Source organism: Bidens hawaiensis, unplaced genomic scaffold (assembly GCF_021521415.1).
Source record: "Bidens hawaiensis isolate Kalapana, Puna unplaced genomic scaffold, B.hawaiensis_p1.1 tig00013027_1, whole genome shotgun sequence".
NCBI classification, from domain to species: Eukaryota; Viridiplantae; Streptophyta; class Magnoliopsida; order Asterales; family Asteraceae; genus Bidens; species Bidens hawaiensis.
This window is the reverse complement of record NW_027492096.1, coordinates 436,551-456,363: the sequence shown is the minus strand read 5'-3', so window position 1 is coordinate 456,363 and position 19,813 is coordinate 436,551. Positions and strand designations below refer to the sequence as shown.

General features: G+C 38.0%; 2 protein-coding genes and 1 pseudogene across 3 annotated transcripts; 2 read left to right on the top strand and 1 right to left on the bottom strand.

Moving 5' to 3' along the window:
- The first annotated feature begins 5,250 nt into the window (after positions 1-5,250).
- On the top strand, positions 5,251-7,058 carry LOC143543122 (cationic peroxidase 1-like). The gene is made up of 3 exons (XM_077035517.1): positions 5,251-5,746; positions 5,989-6,183; positions 6,351-7,058. Exons 1-3 carry the CDS (start codon positions 5,534-5,536, stop codon positions 6,906-6,908), a joined length of 966 nt encoding a protein of 321 aa, XP_076891632.1. The 5' UTR covers positions 5,251-5,533; the 3' UTR covers positions 6,909-7,058.
- A 1,850-nt stretch (positions 7,059-8,908) lies between these two features.
- On the top strand, positions 8,909-15,029 carry LOC143543112 (uncharacterized). The gene is made up of 2 exons (XM_077035513.1): positions 8,909-9,625; positions 15,024-15,029. Exons 1-2 carry the CDS (start codon positions 8,909-8,911, stop codon positions 15,027-15,029), a joined length of 723 nt encoding a protein of 240 aa, XP_076891628.1.
- A 150-nt stretch (positions 15,030-15,179) lies between these two features.
- LOC143543111 (G-type lectin S-receptor-like serine/threonine-protein kinase RKS1) lies at positions 15,180-19,446 on the bottom strand (annotated as a pseudogene). Its single transcript, XR_013137017.1, has 7 exons — positions 18,154-19,446; positions 17,341-17,466; positions 16,636-16,829; positions 16,336-16,546; positions 15,990-16,227; positions 15,767-15,913; positions 15,180-15,675 (listed from the first exon to the last, which is right to left on the bottom strand). The product of XR_013137017.1 is annotated as a G-type lectin S-receptor-like serine/threonine-protein kinase RKS1 (transcript).
- Between the last annotated feature and the right edge of the window lie 367 nt (positions 19,447-19,813).

Sequence of the window (19,813 nt, the reverse complement as noted above, 5' to 3'; positions counted from 1 at the left end):
TGGAGCAGAAAAAAAACCGTCCATATTAATTTTGATGTTTTATTTAGACCCGACTCATCAATTAACATAATCAAGAAAGAAGCCTATCACTATGAGAAAACCCTTTTAAATCATGTTTCGAACTTGAGATCATAAAGATCTCACGTCTTAGCCATTACCCTCATGTAACTGAAAAAAACCGGTTGTTTTTTTTCTTCTACATATTGATAACATGAATGATCCTATCATAGTGTCATTTGTCATTTATGACCACCGCATGTTATTTGTTAAAATTTTATTTTGAATGATAAATTTTGTTAACAATGAAAGCAAACCAGCAAGAAGCTTGAAAATAAGAGACATCCAAATTTCAAAAACAAAAGAACTAGTCACAAAAATTAATGTCACTTCACTTCTCTCATCTAAACCAATAACTTTTATTTCATCACTAAACTTATGAGCCAACTCCTTTTTGCATGTGAAGCCTTCTCGTTTTGGGCTCTCCCGATAATCCAAGATGATATAAGTATGATCGACTGAACCATCATATGTTTATAAAGCTCGAAATTCGAATAGGTCCCTAGTTGCTAAGGAAAACGTAGGCAGGATTTTGCACCAACCACTTATTCCTTTCCAAAGTAGAGACGCAATAAGTCAAGAGATCAGGACATGGTCAATTGCATCCTCCTCTTTGTAAAACTTGGAGCAATTCCAACTTGAAGGACCCGAATGGTTAATACGAAAAGTGTAAGGGTGGTACGAAAGATCTCAAGGGGCGATTTGGTGGAGATCTAAAGTTCAGGGACCAAGTTGAATAATTTGGTATCATCATTATCTTTTATTTATTATTAAATAAATTAGAAGTTTAGTATGTTTATGTTTCCTAGTTTGAGTAGGAGTATGGTATTGGGTGTAATATAAACTCATCATTAGTTTTCTTTTGTTCAAGTAGAAAGAGAGTAGAAAGTATTTTGTTCTTGTTCCTTATTAATGAAAAGAGTCGCATAAACATTTTATGCAATATCGTGTTTGATGTTCTTAATTCACTTGTCTAAGGTTTAACACTCTTCTCCACAAAACGGGTGTGATTTATTAGCAATCGGTATTCTTCTTTTCCCGAGGGCTCCACGTGTTGGTAATCAACCAATCTCGATCCTCCAACCAAATGTGTTAGCCTTCAAGGGAGCCCAATTAGAGATGAAATCCGAACATGAAATTGATGCCTTCTTAATAAGGACTCGCAGAGACTTTAGTGTAAATTGGCCACCACCACTAATTCGTAGACTCTTCATGTAATTTACTAATGCTAAGTTAAATGACACTAAATCAAGTAGTTAAATGTTATAAAACTTTTAACTTAATCTAAGTTTAAGCGACTCAATAGTTTATATCACCCATGATCACTGTTTATCTCTATTAGCGACTCTTTGCGTCAAGGTCATTAGTTGACATCTATTTATAATTATGGATCAGAGTTTGAAGAGGTAGGTCCCAGCAGAGCCCGGTTGGACCCGCAAGACTCACCTTGAAGAGGGACGTCTGCGCAAGGACCAACTGGTCCCGCAGGACCCACCATGCTCAGAGATGAAGACCTTACGCGCAGTACGCCAATTGTTCCCGCAGGAAAAGTCTCCCAATGGTGAAGTACCCCGCCTGTTCCCGCAGCTGCGGATACAAGCCATCAGGGAAGGCTACCCGCACTAATAGCAAGGCTACACGCACAAGGCACTAACTCTCAATAATTCAGTGTCACCTGAAGGAATGAGCAAGGCGGGAATACTCCCGCCCAAATGAGCCAGTCCGTACGCTTCTGGAAGGTCTTTTGTACTATACCTGCCAAGGTATGGACAAAATAGACAAGATCTGACCAAAGCAGCCCATGAACCAATCACAGGGTGACAGCTCACCGACAACAGTACGAGGAGCACGCTCTTATACAAAATGTCACTATCAGCCGCTGCCTACTCACCAACCCTTGTCGTGGCACGTACATAGCCTGCAGTTGGTGGAAAAGGAATAGTACACAGCCGGCCATACCACTATCAGCCGCTGCCTACCCACCAACTACCAGCTTGGCACGTGCGTAGCCCACAGTTGGTGGAAAAGGAATATTATACAGCTGGCTGTACCTGCTTGGAAACCTACCTTCGGCTATAAATACTCCAACATCTTGGAACGGTATCATTATCTTGTATCTTATCTTCACTAGTTATTTCTCTTAATATACACTTATATTCAGGGCAATCTAGTTTGATTCTCACGCCGGAGGGTAGTCACAAGGAGGAACCCCCCCCCTTCTCAGTGACGAGCTCACGGTGTCTGTTTTGCAGGTCATCAGAATAACCATCTCTGCCGGACCTAACCCTCGTGGGAAACATTACTTAGCCCCCAGATTATCCGTAATCTGTCCGGGGTCACTTAGTGTTTTTTCAGAGTTGCTAATCTTGTTCACCAAGAAAAACATAAATGTACAAGAACTAACTTAAAACCGGGGCAAATATCAATCATGCCTCCACACATAACCAAACGTTAATATTAGAACTCCGATACAAAATTTGTCGGTAAGATCAGAAACGCACATGAAAGGCAAGTAAAAACTTATAAAAACAAGAACATGGATATGGGAAAGAGAAAGTTATGTGAATACAAGAGAACTCTTCTAAATTAAAACCTGGGATTATATGAGAGTAGGTGTTTGCTACTTGATAATTTTGTTCATATATAGGGTTTACCAATAACACTATTTTGTATTGTAAACCTTATGAATGTTAGAAACGTTGTAGTTTTGATCATAAAAGTTAAGTCGTCTTTAGTTGATTATTTTTAATTTTTTGGTGTTCGTGTCCTGTTTCTGGCCTTGCGGGTAGTGTTCGAAATTGTTGCGTGGCCAATTGCATATTCCCACCTTCAGATCGTTTGCCCACAAGTTGGGGGTGGCACCATGCTCGCACCACTAACCCGACACCAGGCTTGTTTGATGTGAAATACTTTTCCGATATATTGAGTAAAAAGGGCTTTTGAGTACTGATCAAGCACTATTTAATGGTAAAGATACTTCTAAACTTGTTTTGAAATATAGCAGAAACAAGAAAGAGTTCTCAAAGGATTTTGCGAAGTCGATGATTAAATGGGTGATATGAAGCCATTAACAGGGAATAAAGGTGAAATTCAACAAGACTGTAGAAAAATTAATTTGAAGTATTAAGGGTCGATCAAGTGTTATGTTGTGGATATTATAAATTAAAAATCGTTTGTAATGTGTTTGTTATTATGTATACAAGTTATTAAGAAATAAGATTTAAATTACTAATATTATTGTTGTATGGGTAACATCCCAAATAGAGAACCAAATTAGTCTACATAAAGACCCCTTAACTTATTATAATAACACTTGAAACATTCAACCATTAAAGTTATGAACACTTTAGTGAAATAAAAGTTAACAATATGTTTACAATCCACAAAAACAAAGTTAAGTTAACAATATGATTTTTATTAAGTGTATAGTTACCAAGTTACAGTAAGTAACACAAGGTCAAGTTCGATGGGTTATCAATAAATATGGTTTTCTATTATTAACAAATATATCCACCAAATACAATTATTTATATAAAATCTTATGGGACGTGAAATAACAATGTATATTTTTTATTAATTATCACTAGCCAAGTCAAAAACTACTTATATTTTCATATATGTATAACTTATGGGAGCAAGATATCTACCCAGTCTTACATATTTTTCAATAACGTAGTTGGCTATTGAAGAAACACTAAATGTCCCCGGCAGATTAAGGATAATCTAGGGGTTAAGTAGATGTTTCCTACGAGGGTTAGGTCCGGCAAAGATGGTTATTCTTCTCGACCTGCAAAACAGACACCGTGAGCTTGTCACTGAGAAGGGGGGGGGGGTTCCTTCTTGTGACCACCCTCCGGCGTGAGAATCAGACTAGATTGCTCTGAATATAAGTGTATATAGAGAGAAATAGCTAGAGAAGATAAGATGATGATACCGTTCCAAGGTGTTGGAGTATTTATAGCCGAAGGTAGGTTCCCGAGCAGGTACGGCCAGCTGTATATAATATTCCTTTTCCACCAACCACAGGCTACGTTCATGCCACGATGGGAGTTGGTGGGTAGGCAGCGGCTGATAGTGACATTTTGTACTGGAGCGTGCTCCTCGTACTATTGTTGGTGAGCTGTCGCCCTATGATTGGTTCATGGGCTGCTTTTGTCAGATCTTGTCTATTTGTCCATACCTTGGTAGGTATAGTACAAAAGATCTTCTAGAAGCGTACGGACTGGCTCTTTTGGGCGGGAATATTCCCGCCCTGCTCATTCCTTCAGGTGACATTGCTGAAGTATGAGTTAGTGCCTTATGCGTGTAGCCTTACTGTTAGTGCGGGTAGCCTTCCTTCTTGGCTTGTACCCACAGCTGCGGGAGCAGGCAGGGTACTGTACCAAGGGAGGCTTTCCTGCTGGAACAGCTGGCTTACTGCGTGTAAGGTCTTCATCTCTGAGCATAGTGGGTCCTGCGGATCAAGTTGGTTTTTGCGCAGACGTACCTCTTCAAGGTGTGTCTTGCGGGTCCAACTGGGCTTTGTGGGGACCTACCTCTTCAGCTATTAATCATCATCATCATCATCATCATCATCATCGTACTTAGTATATCCTACCAATAGCAAAGCTATGATAGGGTCTAAGGAGGGTAAGATGTAGACAGTCTTACCTCTATCCTTAGACTGTTTCCGGTGAAACCCCCAACTAAATAGTAGTCCTTGGACATGAGGCACATATTACTCATCCATCGGGACACCGCCGATTGGTCCATGTACCATTGTCTTTCGGCTATCAACGCCACCACATAATGTCTTATTAACCTTCCACCACTTTTAACGTTATTTTCACGAGATTAGTAAAATAACGTCAAAATTAGTGCAATTTCACTTTTGCCCACCCGCGGGTTCACAATTAGTGCTATTAGTTATATTCAATGTATAATTTCAAACTAACACGCTTTATATATCTTATGCATTAGTTATAGGTGGTGGCAACGTTTGGACGAAAATGTGAGGTGGTAGACTCTATACTTATAAAGTTTTCCTAAACGGGGCGGGCATAACATTTCCAGCCGAAAACAGATGATTGTACACTACATAACAAAATTTTCTCTACTAGAATGTGAAGTTACCCCTTCCGAACATAAAAACGGGGGTGAGTGGGTGTGTGTGGTGGGGTGTTGACCTTTATGAAGCTACGCCATGCTTATGTGATATCTACCCATAAATAATTAAAAAAAAGGGATATGCATCCATATTGAATAACTCAAATCTTTCACCAGTTCTAGAATTACGAACCAAGTCTCCAAAATTGTTTGGTGCAACCATGCTAATTCTAAACACATATTTTCTTTGACCATTTCCATTAACAGCCATCTTTAACATTTTCATTCCTTATAAATACAACACAACACTATAATTAAGTCCATAACAAACATAATACAACACAACGAATTTGCACTAAAAAACCTTTTTGGCTCCCAATTTACGAACAAGATGAACAAAATAAGTTGCTTTACTCGTTTGGTTTCTTTCATTTTTTCTATTGTGGCCGCACATTCAGACTCGGGTTTGTCATCAAGTTATTATGATCGAGTGTGCCCTGAAGCTCTCCCAACCATCAAACGTGTGGTGGAGGATGCATTGTCACAAGAACATCGCATGGGCGCTTCTCTATTGCGTCTTCATTTTCACGATTGTTTTGTTAATGTAAGTAATTTATTCCTACTTATGATATATTTGAGATTGATATTAGTTACTCATGTAGCATCAACATATAAATCGTGTTTAATATTCATGTATTCGGAATATTTGGTATTCAAAAATCAAACTAATCATATACGTTTACTAGTTTACTAAATTGAAACATCACTAACTTTCATTATACTTTTTCACGATTTTGAAACAAAAGTATTGGTTTCGTTTTTGAGATAATTTTCTATATCATGAAGGGATGTGATGCTTCCATTCTTTTGGATCAAACCTCAACAATAGATACTGAGAAAAATGCAGCCCCGAACGCAAATTCAGCTAGAGGCTTCGAGGTTATTGATAAAATCAAGTCTGAGGTTGACAAGGTTTGCGGTCGCCCTGTGGTATCTTGTGCCGATATCTTAACTATCGCAGCTCGTGATTCTGTAGTTGTGGTAAGTAAAACAAGCTAATCAACACTATAACTTAAATTTGTTCAACATGGGTACACCAACGTGGTATCCGCGTGTTCATCCCCTAACATTTGAAATAACAATTAAGATTTTGCAAGCATGAGAATACATGTTTTGACACTAAACCTTTAATTTGTATATGGATGGAGCTTGATGGGCCGTCATGGAAAGTCAAACTCGGAAGAAGAGACTCAACCACGGCTAGTCAGGTGACAGCTAATGTTAGCATCCCGTCACCGTTCATGGACTTACCCGCTCTAATAAAAAACTTTGAGGACCAAGGGCTCGATAAGGAGGACTTAGTTGTGCTTTCGGGCGCACACACCCTAGGGTTTGCTCAATGTCGAACCTTTAGGACTCGTATTTACAGTGATACCAACATAGATCCAGCTTTTGCGAGCCACCTTCGGACTATTTGCCCACAAGTAGGGGGAGACTCAACGCTCGCACCACTTGACCCAACACCAAGCTCATTTGACGTAAAATACTACACTGATTTGGTAAGTAAAAAAGGGCTTTTGAGCTCTGATCAAGCACTATTTCATGGCGGCGAAACTGCTAAGCTTGTTTTGAAATACAGTGGGAACCATGAAGAGTTTTGGGAAGATTTTGCGAAGTCTATGATTAAAATGGGAGATATAAAGCCGTTGACAGGGAATAGAGGTGAAATTCGAAGTGATTGTAGGAAAGTTAATGTTAATTATTAAGGGTCATTGAGATGGTTGAATTCTTTTACGATGATATAATTTTACAATTCTTTCATGAAAAGTGTAATGTTTTAGTCTTTTATATTTCAAATTAAATTCGTTTGTAATGTGCTTCTATTAAGTATACATTATTTAGAAATAAGATTTTCTCTTTATTTATCATGCATAAAAGTACTCATGTTATTTCATTGTGATAAAAGACCTTAGCAAAAACTCTGGCTTTATATCAGGCCGTCTGGGTGTCGGTTAATCCTGAAAATTATGCGGCATCCAGCAATGAACGTTTCTCTATTGTCTTGTATAAGAAAGAGGAAACAACTCCTTAAGATTGAAGTCATACACACTCTAATTTGGAGGTTTGCATAGCAGATATTTAGGTGAAGTTAACATCCAAAAGTTATACTTATTATACTATATGTGTAACTAGCAAGAAGCTAGAAAACAAGAGACATCCAAAAACAAGATTGTATAGTCATTTGTCGTTATTTTTCTTTTCCCGAGGGCTCCACGTGTTGGCAATCAACCAATCTCGATCCTCCAACAAAATGTGTTAGCTTTCAAGGGAGCCCAATTATTCCAATTAAAGATGAAATTCGAAGTTGAAATTGATGTCTTCTTAATAAGGACTCTCAAAGACTTCACTGTAAATTTCCACTCGAGTCTATTGGCCACCGCCACTAATTCGTAGACTCTTCATGTAATTTACTAAGGTTAACTTAAATGACACTAAATCAAACAATTAAATGTTATAAAACTTTTAACTTAATATAAGTTTAAGTTGACTTGATAATTTATATCACCCATGATCACTGCTTATCTCTATTAGCAAATTTTTGCGTCAGGGTCATTGGTTAACATCTATTTATAATTATAGATCATGGTTGCTAATCTTGTTCCCCAAGAAAAACATAAATGGACAAGAACTTATAACTTAAAACCGGGTCGTATGCACCTTTAATTGCTGCTACTAATTTATTCTAAATCAACTGAGCCAAATACCAATCACGCCTCCACACATAACCAAACGTTAATATTAGAACTCGATACAAAATTTGTTTGTAAGATCAGAAACGCACATGAAAGGCAAGTAAAAACTTAAAACAACAAGAACATGGATATGGGAAAGAGAAAGTTATGTGAATACAAGAGAACTCTTCTAAATTAAAACCTGGGATTATATGAGAGTATGTGTTTGTCACTTGATTATTTTGTTCATATATAGGGTTTACCAATAGCGATAACTATCTTGTATTGTAAACCTTGTGAATGTTAGAAACGTTGTGGTTTTGATCATAAAAGTTAAGCCGTCTTTAGTCAATTATGTTGGAAGTTTTAAGTGTGTGAATGAAGGAAGTGGTGGAAGTGGTAAAGGTTTGTCCCGCATCGGTTTGGGAACTAAATGATGAATGATTTATAAAGTGGAATCCTTACACCCATTTGAATTCTTTATGACATGTTTTACCACAAGTTCTACGCGCGCACAGGGGGAGTGCAAATTTGGAGCCCGCGTGAGATGATTTTTTGAATTCGTTTTTAAAATTCAAATCGGTTGGTCTGGTCAATACTATTAATGATCATAATGATTATGATTATTATTATTAAGTTTCAATTCTGCACTAATGATCATTAGACGAATATTATTATTCTTTAATGGTCATAAACTCTGAATTGATTATATGTTTATAACTTTGGTTATAAATAAGATCACTATTCTTTAGCCAAGACACACCAACAAAAAAAAACACACTTCATATTCTTCTCTGCAGCAATATTATTTCGTTTCATTTTCAGGAAAGTGATCGAGTCCGACAGAGCACCGATTCTGTTTCGAACCGGAGTACCCTGGGAACAGACCGAGAATCTGTTTAAGGGAATTATGTTAAACACAAGCCCGATTTACTGTGTTGATCGTTTTCTTATTTCTGTTTATTATTAATACAAGATATCCAACAAACTTAAACAGATTACTTATTATTATTCTTGTATTTTTCGTTTTCAGAATGGAATCCCAACCCATGAGCGCTGCTGTTTCTGCCATCGTGACTACCGCTGTTGCTGTCACAACCGATTTAGTTGCTCCGCTGCCGAGTGCAGTCATGTCTCATGCTGAGAAACCGGAGAAGTTCACCGGTGTGAATTTCAAACAGTGGCAACAAAAGATGTTCTTTTATTTGACCACTTTGAACCTCGCAAGGTTCTTGATTGAAACCGTTCCTCATGTTGATGAAGGGGCAATGGATGCGCTGTCGATGAGCGCGGTTCACGCTTGGAATCATTCGGATTTCTTGTGCCGGAACTATGTCTTGAATGGCATGGTTGATGCACTTTATAATGTGTATTGTAAGGCCAAGACTGCCAAAGAATTATGGGAGTCATTGGACAGCAAGTACAAAACCGAAGATGCTGGTATTAAGAAATTCATGGTGGCTAAATTCTTGGACTTTAAAATGATAGACTCAAAAACTGTTATTAGTCAAGTCCAAGATTTACAAGTTGTTCTTCATGATATTCATGCGGAAGGGATGTCTCTTAGTGAGACATTCCAAGTTGCTTGTATCATCAAAAAGCTACCACCAAGTTGGGTCGATTTCAAGAACTATCTCAAGCATAAGCGAAAGGATATAACCATTGAAGATCTTGTTGTTTGTCTTCGTATTGAAGAAGACAATAAAATTGCTCTAAAAAGAATTGACGGTCCCGGAACAACAAAGGCCAATGTTGTTGAACGTGGCCAATCTTCAAAGGGTAAAAATGGTGGAAAGAAAAATCATGGGAAAAGCTTCAACCTTGGTCCGAAGGGGGGAGTTGGGAAGAAAAATAAGTTCCAAGGAACTTGTTACAATTGTGGAAAACCAAGGCCGTAGGGCCAATGAATGCAAGCTTCCAAAGAAAGAAAATGCTCGACAAGTTAACATGGTTCGTGAGGTTGAGAACCTTGTTGCGGTGGTCACAGACCTCTCGATTATGGTCACCGAAGTTAACTTGGTTGGACAAAATAACAAAGATTGGTGGATCGATACGGGGGCTACCCGTCATGTGTGATTTGACAAAAGTCTCTTTAGCACTTTCAAAGAGGTGACTAATGGAGAAAAGGTGTTTATGGGAAACTCCGCTACGGCCGAAGTCAAAGGTGAGGGGAATGTGATTTTGAAGATGACTTCGGGAAAGGAACTTACTTTGTCAAATGTGTTGTATGTTCCCGAAATTCGTAAGAATCTTGTGTCGGGGTGTCAGTTGAACAAGTTTGGGTTCAAAATGGTGATTGAGTGTGATAAGGTCGTGTTGACCAAAAATGGCGTGTATGTTGGTAAGGGCTATGCCCTTAATGGTATGTTCAAGTTGAATGTAACCGTGTTTAACAATATGAATGTGAATGCTACTAGTTCTGCTTATATGCTTGAGTCTTCTAATGTTTGGCATGGTAGACTAGGTCATGTTAATTTTAATTCTATTCGACGTTTGATTAAACTTAAATGCATACCAACATTCGATATCGACTCAAATAATAAATGTGAAACTTGCGTTGAAGCAAAACAAACGAGATCGTCTTTCAAAAAGATTGAACGATTTACCGAACCCCTCGAGATGATTCACACCGATGTGTGTAATCTAAAAGCAATTCCTACTCGTGGTGGGAACAAGTACTTCATAACGTTCATTAATGATAGTACAAGATATTGCTATGTTTACTTACTTAAGAGTAAGGACGAGGCTATTGATAAGTTTATCTTATTTAAAGCCGAAGTTGAGAATCAACTAAATCGGAAAATTAAAAGAGTAAGGAGTGACCGAGGAGGTGAATATGTTTCACCTTTTATTGACTTGTGTGAAAAAGAAAGAATCATACATGAAGTCACGCCTCCTTACTCCCCTCAATCAAATGGCATAGCGGAACGTAAGAACCAAACCTTGAAAGAAATGATGAATGCCATGATGATAAGTTCTGGGGTAAGCCCGGACATGTGGGGGGAAGCAATCTTATCGGCTAATTATGTCTTAAACATGTACCGAATAAGAAGAAAGATTTAACTCCATATGAGTTATGGACGAGAATTAAACCACCATATAAATACTTGCGAGTGTGGGGGTGCCTAGCCAAGATAGTGGTGACTCCACCAAAACGCCTACTAATAGGACCTAAAACCGTGGATTGTGTATTTATAGGATATACCCTTCCCGGTGGTGCATATCGATTTCTTGTGCTTGATTCCAAGAATCCCGGAATAAACAATGGCACTATAATAGAATCAAAGGATGCATCATGGTTTGAATATAAGTTCCCATGTTTGGATAAAGGAAAACCGAGCTATTCTAGACCGGTTGAGGAAAGTATTCAAAACGAGAGTACTGGAGATGAACCTCGGGAACAATCTGAGACAGAGGAGGTTGAAATCAGAAAAAGTAAACGGCAAAGGACTGAAAAATCCTTCGGCCCTGATTTCCTTACCTACATGGTAGAAGAGGAACCTCAAACGTATCAACAAGCGGTGAATTCCGCTGAAGGACCTCAGTGGAGGGAGGCCATCAAATGTGAGATAGATTCTATCTTACAAAATCATACTTGGGAACTAGTGGATCTTCCTCAAGGGTGTAAACCACTAGGATATCGATGGATCTTCAAGAAGAAGATGAAACCTGATGGCACCATCGATAAGTATAAGGTAAGGTTGGTGATCAAAGGATATAAACAACGAGAAGGTTTAGATTACTTTGATACATATTCGCCGGTTACGCGAATAACATCTATAAGGTTGGTGCTTGCCATTGCCGCCATTAGAAACTTGGAAGTTCACCAAATGGATGTAAAAACGGCTTTCTTGAATGGAAATCTAGAAGAAGAGATTTACATGGAACAACCCGAAGGCTTCATAGCCGTTGGGCAAGAAAAGAAAGTATGTAGACTTGTGAAATCCTTGTATGGATTGAAACAAGCTCCTAAACAATGGCACCAAAAGTTTGATCATGTCATGCTTGATGTTGGGTTCAAAATCAATGAATGTGACAAATGTGTATACGTGAAAGACACATCCGATGGATATGTCATTTTGTTTTTATACGTAGATGATATGCTCATTGCTGGAAGTGATGACAAAATCATAACGTCCACAAAGAACATGCTAAAGGCAAGATTTGACATGAAGGATATGGGTTTTGCGGATGTGATTTTGGGAGTTAAAATCACACGAACCCAAGATGGACTTGTTTTAAGTCAATCCCATTACGTGAGCAAAATTCTTGAGAAGTTTAATGCAAATGACTCTAATGTAGCTAGAACTCCAATTGACACGAGTCAACATCTAGCTAAGAATAGAGGTGAACCCGTTAACCAGTTGGAATACTCAAGAATTATTGGCAGTTTGATGTATCTTATGAGTTGCACTAGACCCGACTTAGCATATGCTGTGAGCAAGCTAAGTAGATACACAAGCAACCCAAGTTCAAGTCATTGGAACTGTGTGATTCGGTTTGCTTCGGTACCTAAGATACACTAGAGAATACGGGTTACATTATAATAGATATCCTGCAGTTGTCGAAGGACATTGTGATGCAAATTGGATATCTGACACGAATGATTTCAGAGCAACAAGTGGGTATGTATTCACACTTGGAGGTGCTGCTATATCATGGAAATCGTCTAAACAAACGGTTATAGCTAGATCCACGATGGAATTAGAATTCATCACCCTAGATAAGCGGGCGAAGAGGCAGAATGGTTATGTCAATTTGTTGAGGATATACCAAGATGGCCTAAGCCGGCATCGGCCATCTGTATACATTGTGATAGCCAATCGGCAATTGGCAGAGCTCATAGCACAATGTATAATGGTAAGAATAGACATATTAGACGTAGACATAATACGGTACGACAACTAATATCTACTGGAATTATCACTGTTGACTACGTGAAGTCAAATGATAATATTGCGGATCCGCTAACAAAAGGCCTAAGTAGAGAGTTAGTTCAGAAGTCGTCCATGGGAATGGGACTGAAGCCCTTGAAAAATTAAAGTTCATGCGAAGGAAACTTAACTCAACAGACTGGAGATCCCAAGAGTTGAGTTCAATAGGAAAACCTACTTGTATGAATTAGTGCGGTCACTGTGGGGGAGATAACCCTACAATTTTAAGAGGGAGTTTACCACGTGGAAAGGTAACCTTCCTAGACCATTCCTAAAAGTGACAAGTGTGAGGTTAAGCATATGGCTTTTAATGATTCGACCAAGGTAGTCAAACATGGTGAATCACCTATGTGAGAGAGAAGTGGGGTCGCTTCGAAGGGTGTTGTTGGGCACAATACTTAATAGCTCTTGCATAACCAGGCGCATGTTCATGACCATAACAAACATAACTATGAGGACTTGACTTTGTCAGGGAGAGTCTTGTGTGAAGTATATTGTCGTCTACACAAACGGCAGACGAGTTCAAAGACATCACTGTCTACTCAGAGCCAGTGGGCTAAGTATGCTTCATAAGCAAAGGTTCAAAGGATAACACCTACCTATTATATGCAAGATTCAACTGTTGAAATCTAATCGGAATGTTGTTGTTTCGACCTCCATTCATGTGGGGTATTGTTGGAAGTTTTAAGTGTGTGAATGAAGGAAGTGGTGGAAGTGGTAAAGGTTTGTCCCGCATCGGTTTGGGAACAAAATGATGAATGGTTTATAAGGTGGAATCCTTACACCCATTTGAATTATTTGTGACATGTTTTACCACAAGTTCTACGCGCGCGCAGGGGGGGGGGTGCAAATTTGGGTTTCTGGACTAGAAATCCATCGAACTCGTGCGTGCCCGCACGTCCCGCGGACACGAATGCAACTCCGAAAACCCGAGCCCGCGTGAGACGATTTTTTGAATTCGTTTTTGAAATTCAAATCGGTTGGTCTGGTCAATACCATTAATGATCATAGATTATGATTATTATTATTAAGTTTCAATTCTGCACTAATGATCATTAGATGAATATTATTATTCTTTAATGGTCATAAACTCTGAATTGATTATATGTTTATAACTTTGGTTATAAATAAGATCACCATTCTTTAGCCAAGACACACCAACAAAAAAACACACTTCATATTCTTCTCTGTAGCAATATTATTTCGTTTCGTTTTCAGGCAAGTGATCGAGTCTGGCAGTGCACCGATTCTGTTTCGAACCGGAGTACCCTGGGAACAGACCGAGAATCTATTTAAGGGAATTGTGTTAAACACAAGCCCGATTTACTGTGTTGATCGTTTTCTTATTTCTGTTTATTATTAATACAAGATATCCAACAAATTATACTTATGCATGGATAGTAAATTGAAACATTAGCCGGCAAATCAGACATTCGACCTTAATTTCTCAACCAATGTATGAGGAGCAACTAAAAATAATCAAGAAGAACATAACGCAGTTGATATTCTGATACAATTGCACAGGGACGATGGTTAAGGCTTGGGATTTTATGCTCTTTTGTTTGAAATCAACACAACACTATATTTGCAAACTAGCTACTACTTTGACTCCTCCCAAAGGTAGTTACATGCTAATGTTAACATTAGTTTCGTGCTCTCATGTTCTGGAATCGATATATCACAAAACGTAAATTGGATAACTCCCAAAATTTAAATCTAATCAAGAAAATAACTCAAAACTTGATTACAATGAATACCCTAACTCAGTATTTATAATCTAAGCTAAATTGTTATACACATTCATATCACAACGCAATCATAGACACAATCCCATCTCATTCTACCACCTCCTTGTGACATATTCGAAATTAGCCGACAACACTCACCCCTTGATTTACGTAGTGAACTAAGGTCTTCAACTTCAAAAGGTTCGCACATTTTTTTGAACTTGATACTCACTAGAGCTTTTGTGAAGATGTCAGCATGTTGCTTGTCACCGCTTACATGTTCAACTATTACTTTATTTCTTTCAACTACACATTCTTGAAGACAAGGTTCTTCATAAGGGAAAATGTCGATGTACAGTCCACCATTAGACCATTAGCATTACTTTTTATGAAATATATGTTGGTAATTAAACACTAGATAATCAAGACTAAAAATTGCAAAGACAAAAAATTGTGATAAAAACTATATCATGACTTTATATTTATAGCTTTAGATACATTAAAAAGTAAATACAAAAGGGCCTATCTTATTCAATACTAGCTTAAAGAACACGAAATGAAAAGATGTAAACTATAAGTTGAAATCAATCATTAACTTATGAAAACTCAAACTAACTTGAACCGTTAAAACAAGGCCAACACACTTAGCTCCATAACCCATCCAAATTAACCTATAAGTTTTAACCCATAACATGCATATCGTTCAAACTATTGGAAAAGATACTTACAAACAACTTTATTTAAGACGTTCCACAGACGTGACATACTAATTGTTTTACATGCCTCATTTATGGCTTAAGAAACTAAGAATAAGATACCATGAAACTACCGGGCATGGAGGATGGTAATGGTCTCATCATCAACAGAGATAACACCATCACTTGTTGATGTAGATGGTAAGCTCCTACTGCAATTCAATTGTCTAAAGATGAATGCCGGCTGATTTGGAGTAGGAATCATTGTTTCATGATTACTTAACATAAAAGCTATGTCAGCCATTGTAGGTCGATCACTAGCCAATTCTTGTACACACAAGATACTGACATGGATGCATAAAAGAACTTCATGAGCATCAAATGAATCTCCCAAAGACGAGTCAACTACTTTCAAAGCTTAATCTTGTTTCCACAAATCCCAAACCTAACAATGATGTTGATCATGATAAATTTATTTATTTGGAGGGTTGAATAAACAAAAAAAAAGTATGTGATAATAATGAGTCATGTCTTACATGCCCGATCAAATTAAGTGATTTCTCTTTATAGAGCTGCTGTTTTTCCTACCACTGATTATCTCCATAACTAGAACCCCAAAGCTAAAAACATCATATTTGACTGAAAAAAGGCCTTCCATTGCATACTCTGGAGACATATAGCCACTAAAATCATATTATGTCATTGTTATATAGATGAAACAAATAAATGTTGAGTTATAGAATGAAGATCTACACATACTATGTTCCAACAACTTTACGTGTTCTAGCTTCATCCTCATCGCCTCCAAAGATTTTTGCTAACCCAAAATCAGAAATTTTAGGGTTTAAATCTGTATCTAGCAATACATTGCTTGCTTTTAGATCCCTGTGGATAATCCTGAGCCTAGAATCATGATGAAGATATAGCAGTCCACTAAAAATCCCCTGGATGATTTGAAACCGTTTCTTCCAATCTATTAGAAATGCCCTTTCTTGATCTAAGCCCAAACCATTTCATTATGACATTTCAAATTTTGAAAAAAAAAATATATTAGAAATTGAAGTAGTTGGGGTTTAAGAACTTAAGTGTAGTTTAGAGATCAAACCAAAGATAAAAGAATCCAAGCCTTTGTTTGGTAAGTATACGTAAACTAGCATCTTTTCCTCATTATTGTAGCAATATCCCAAAAGTCGGACTAGGTTTCTGTGTTGAAGTTTCGCTATCAACGTTACTTCGTTTTTGAATTCTTGCGTCCCTTGCCTTGAACTTTGCGATAATCTTTTGATAGCAATTTCTTGCCCATTTAGTAGCTTACCATGAGTAAATCATTGTTAATTTACTAGTTAACAACAATTCAATTAAACCACAAAGGCCATGATGATTACCAAGACTGGCATGACACTACCTTATAAACGGAGCCAAATCCACCTTCTCCGAGCTTGTTTAAAGAAGAAAAGTTATTAGTTGCTACAACTAATGTGCTCAAATCAAACACATCTAAATCAACATTTTTGCCAATATCCTTCTCCATACTAGAACCTTCTAAGGTTTTCAAGTTACTCTTGAAATCGAACCCAACTTCACCTTCATTTCGGTTGGCTGCATTAATCCATTAAGACGTATTCAAAACTAGTATATTCATGCATCAATGTGAGTTTCATTGATTTGCTTGAAGCACAAGTCCAAACCACAAACCATGAAGTTGCACACGCTGACCCAAAAAACAACCCAAACCAAACCAAAAATAAAAATCGTCTACTTTTCTGTATACTATGTTTGGATCTCAGTTTACTCATTTTTGGATGCACTAGTACTACTGATTGATTCATGTTTTGTGTGGTAGAATGATTTCAACTCAACTTGTCTTACAACCAACAGTAGCATTCAAGTGCTTTGGATTATGCTTTTTATATTCGAATCATTTAGTATCTGATTTGTTCTTACTGTTTAAAATTAATTCATACCACACATTCTTCATTCGTTTTCTTAATTTAACAATGTTAAAGAGGGATTTAAAGTTTTAAGCTTCTAGGTGGAGTTATGCATATCTCTAGGCGTGTTGTAGCTTTTTGTGTGTGTGTGCGTCAAAGATAAATAAATATTGACATACCATTTTTCTTATTTACGTAACAGTAAATGGAGATGCACAAGACAAACCCTGCTGCGATCGTTGGCATCACAAATTCCAGAAATCGGGTTTTGTGCGGTTTAGTTTTCCTCTTTGATGAATACTTGGCTGAAATATAATATCATAAAAGATTATGCCAACTGACATGAGCTTATTTTACTTCCATATAATATCGTCATCGATGATGATGCGATTACACATCCGTAACGACAATTATTTTGTAAGAATAAATATGTGTCATGTAAATGTATTTTATTTTACTTTTTTAAAACGACGACATTCTTGTATTTAGTTTAACGCATTATTCAAATTTTGATCGGCTTAGAAAGAAAATGACTAGAAAGCAGTAGGGGGCTACTTTTTTATGACTATTTTGGAAATGGGTCATATATGCGATATATATACCTACACCATTTTCATGTGATTTCACACTTATCAAATATACATTCACAAAACACTTAGACCACCTTTTTGACAAGAAGTTAAATTGCAATCTTATTGGTCAAAATTGTCGTTTCAACAATATCAGAATTAATGGTTATCTGACGCTAGGGGAGATGGGGGGTTGAAAGTTATAGGTTAACAACGGTTTGGTATCCAAACAGTCGTTGATGGCCAACCTTAGAAAGTTTTGTCAAAACGGTTGTCTGCCCTCTATCAAAACAGCCGGTTGAAACAATTACTGCGCTATTAGAGATGTCATATGGTGTGTGTATAGCTACCCCACTAGAGATTCTCTAATAACAATGATTTCTGCCACTTAAAAAGGAAATTATAAATAAATTGATGGTGTACCTAATTCATTGGCATCAACCCGAATATAAAAAGATTGGCCTCCATCTGTAAACGTCCTTATATCGTTCATGTCCCCATACCATGTAATACAACCTCCATCCTCAGCCCCTTTACGAGTATCACCACTTGCATACCCCATGCATGTGCAATTTCTCAAGCAAAACTCTTTACACGCTTCTAACCCCAAACTCATATTCGCACGTGCCTGCGATGTGTCGGGGACCTTAACACGACCCAACTCAACGAACCCATCTCCAACCTTGCATATCTGCGTTCCAACCTTCCTCTTACACCCTTTGGAAACATCCCCTATATACCAGTCCTGCTGTGACTGTGGCTCGTATCCAGGAAGGCAGCCACACTCAAAAGTTGCGGATTTATTTGGATCACAAACGCCGAAAGGGCCACAATGGTTATAGCCATAACACTGGTCGTTTGGAACAGACCAAAACCCAATCCACTTACTATCCGCCTCGTTCCAAATGAACCTCTTAAAAATCCAGATTCAGTAACAACCACTCTAGTAAGAATGGACAAGTTGCTCATCTCGTAAAACAACACCACCTCATCGTTATTGTTTATGTAAATAGGATGCATGATAGGATCATTCATCATCAGTGGTACGCCACTGAATCCAAGACCCTTCCATGAGCCACCCCGCCAAATGCGTGTCATACCTTTAACCAAGACAATTTGAGGTGTCCCAGTTAACTCCATTTTCATTGCATAATCCCCCACTCCCGGATTCCCAATAGACTTCCAAGACGAAATCACCCTATTCAAACCGGTTTTCCTATCTAAACCGAGCTTCATACCCAGAAGAAACGTATTAAAAGGGTGATCAAAGCTTTGCCATGAATAAACCTCTTTGTTTGTGCCTTGAAACAATACCAAATTTCCCGAATCCAACAACCAAGCTGAAGAAACATGAATATCCTTCCCCACACTGGAAACATTAGTTGACCAAAACACAAAGCTTTTATCTTGTTCTTGAAGTATGAGGTTCCCGGTTGGATCAATGGATAGGATACCATTACCAGACGAGTTGGTGATCGGACGGTCTCTATTGGCAACCCAAACTATACTTTGTTCAAATATCTTGTTATACCAGATACCCACGTATCTGTCGCTGGAGTTTACGGGGCTAAAGAAGCCAAGAGCAAAAGTTTCTCCCGTAGAGACCAAAATATCCCCGTCTTTAACGGTTCGGGTGATTGTAATTGTGTCGGTACAAGCGCAAAACCTGAAAACCATAAATATTAGCACAGATACCAGAACTCCTCTTTCTTGAAAATGTTATCTTTCATTTTTGTAGCTTGTTACCATTAGTCTGCCACTTTATTGTAATCGTTTTGAGTTTAATGGATAATAAGGCGAATCTATGCTCAAAAGTAACATGTATGAGAATCTTGATTGAATATCATAGAAGATAGTGTATGAGCTGTTTCTTAGTTATTTGAAGAAACACGAATCCATTCCCCAAGTATGGGTCCTGGATCCAATGAGTCTACAGGGTACAATATGATAATTACCAACACAATATGAGTACTACTTCCCAAAGTCCAATGACCGGAACCTGCAAAACAAACACCGTGAGTCTCGTTACAGGAAGGACAAAAGGGGGGGGGGGTCTTCCTGTAACCACCCTCCGGCGTGAGAA

Excerpts from the sequence above, each read along its gene's own strand:
- LOC143543122 (XM_077035517.1), top strand. The coding sequence starts at position 5,534 with ATGAACAAAATAAGTTGCTTTACTCGTTTGGTTTCTTTCATTTTTTCT. Across the intron at positions 5,747-5,988 it reads TTCACGATTGTTTTGTTAAT|GGATGTGATGCTTCCATTCT; the intron begins GTAAGTAATTTA and ends TATATCATGAAG. Across the intron at positions 6,184-6,350 it reads CTCGTGATTCTGTAGTTGTG|CTTGATGGGCCGTCATGGAA; the intron begins GTAAGTAAAACA and ends ATATGGATGGAG.
- LOC143543112 (XM_077035513.1), top strand. The coding sequence starts at position 8,909 with ATGGAATCCCAACCCATGAGCGCTGCTGTTTCTGCCATCGTGACTACC.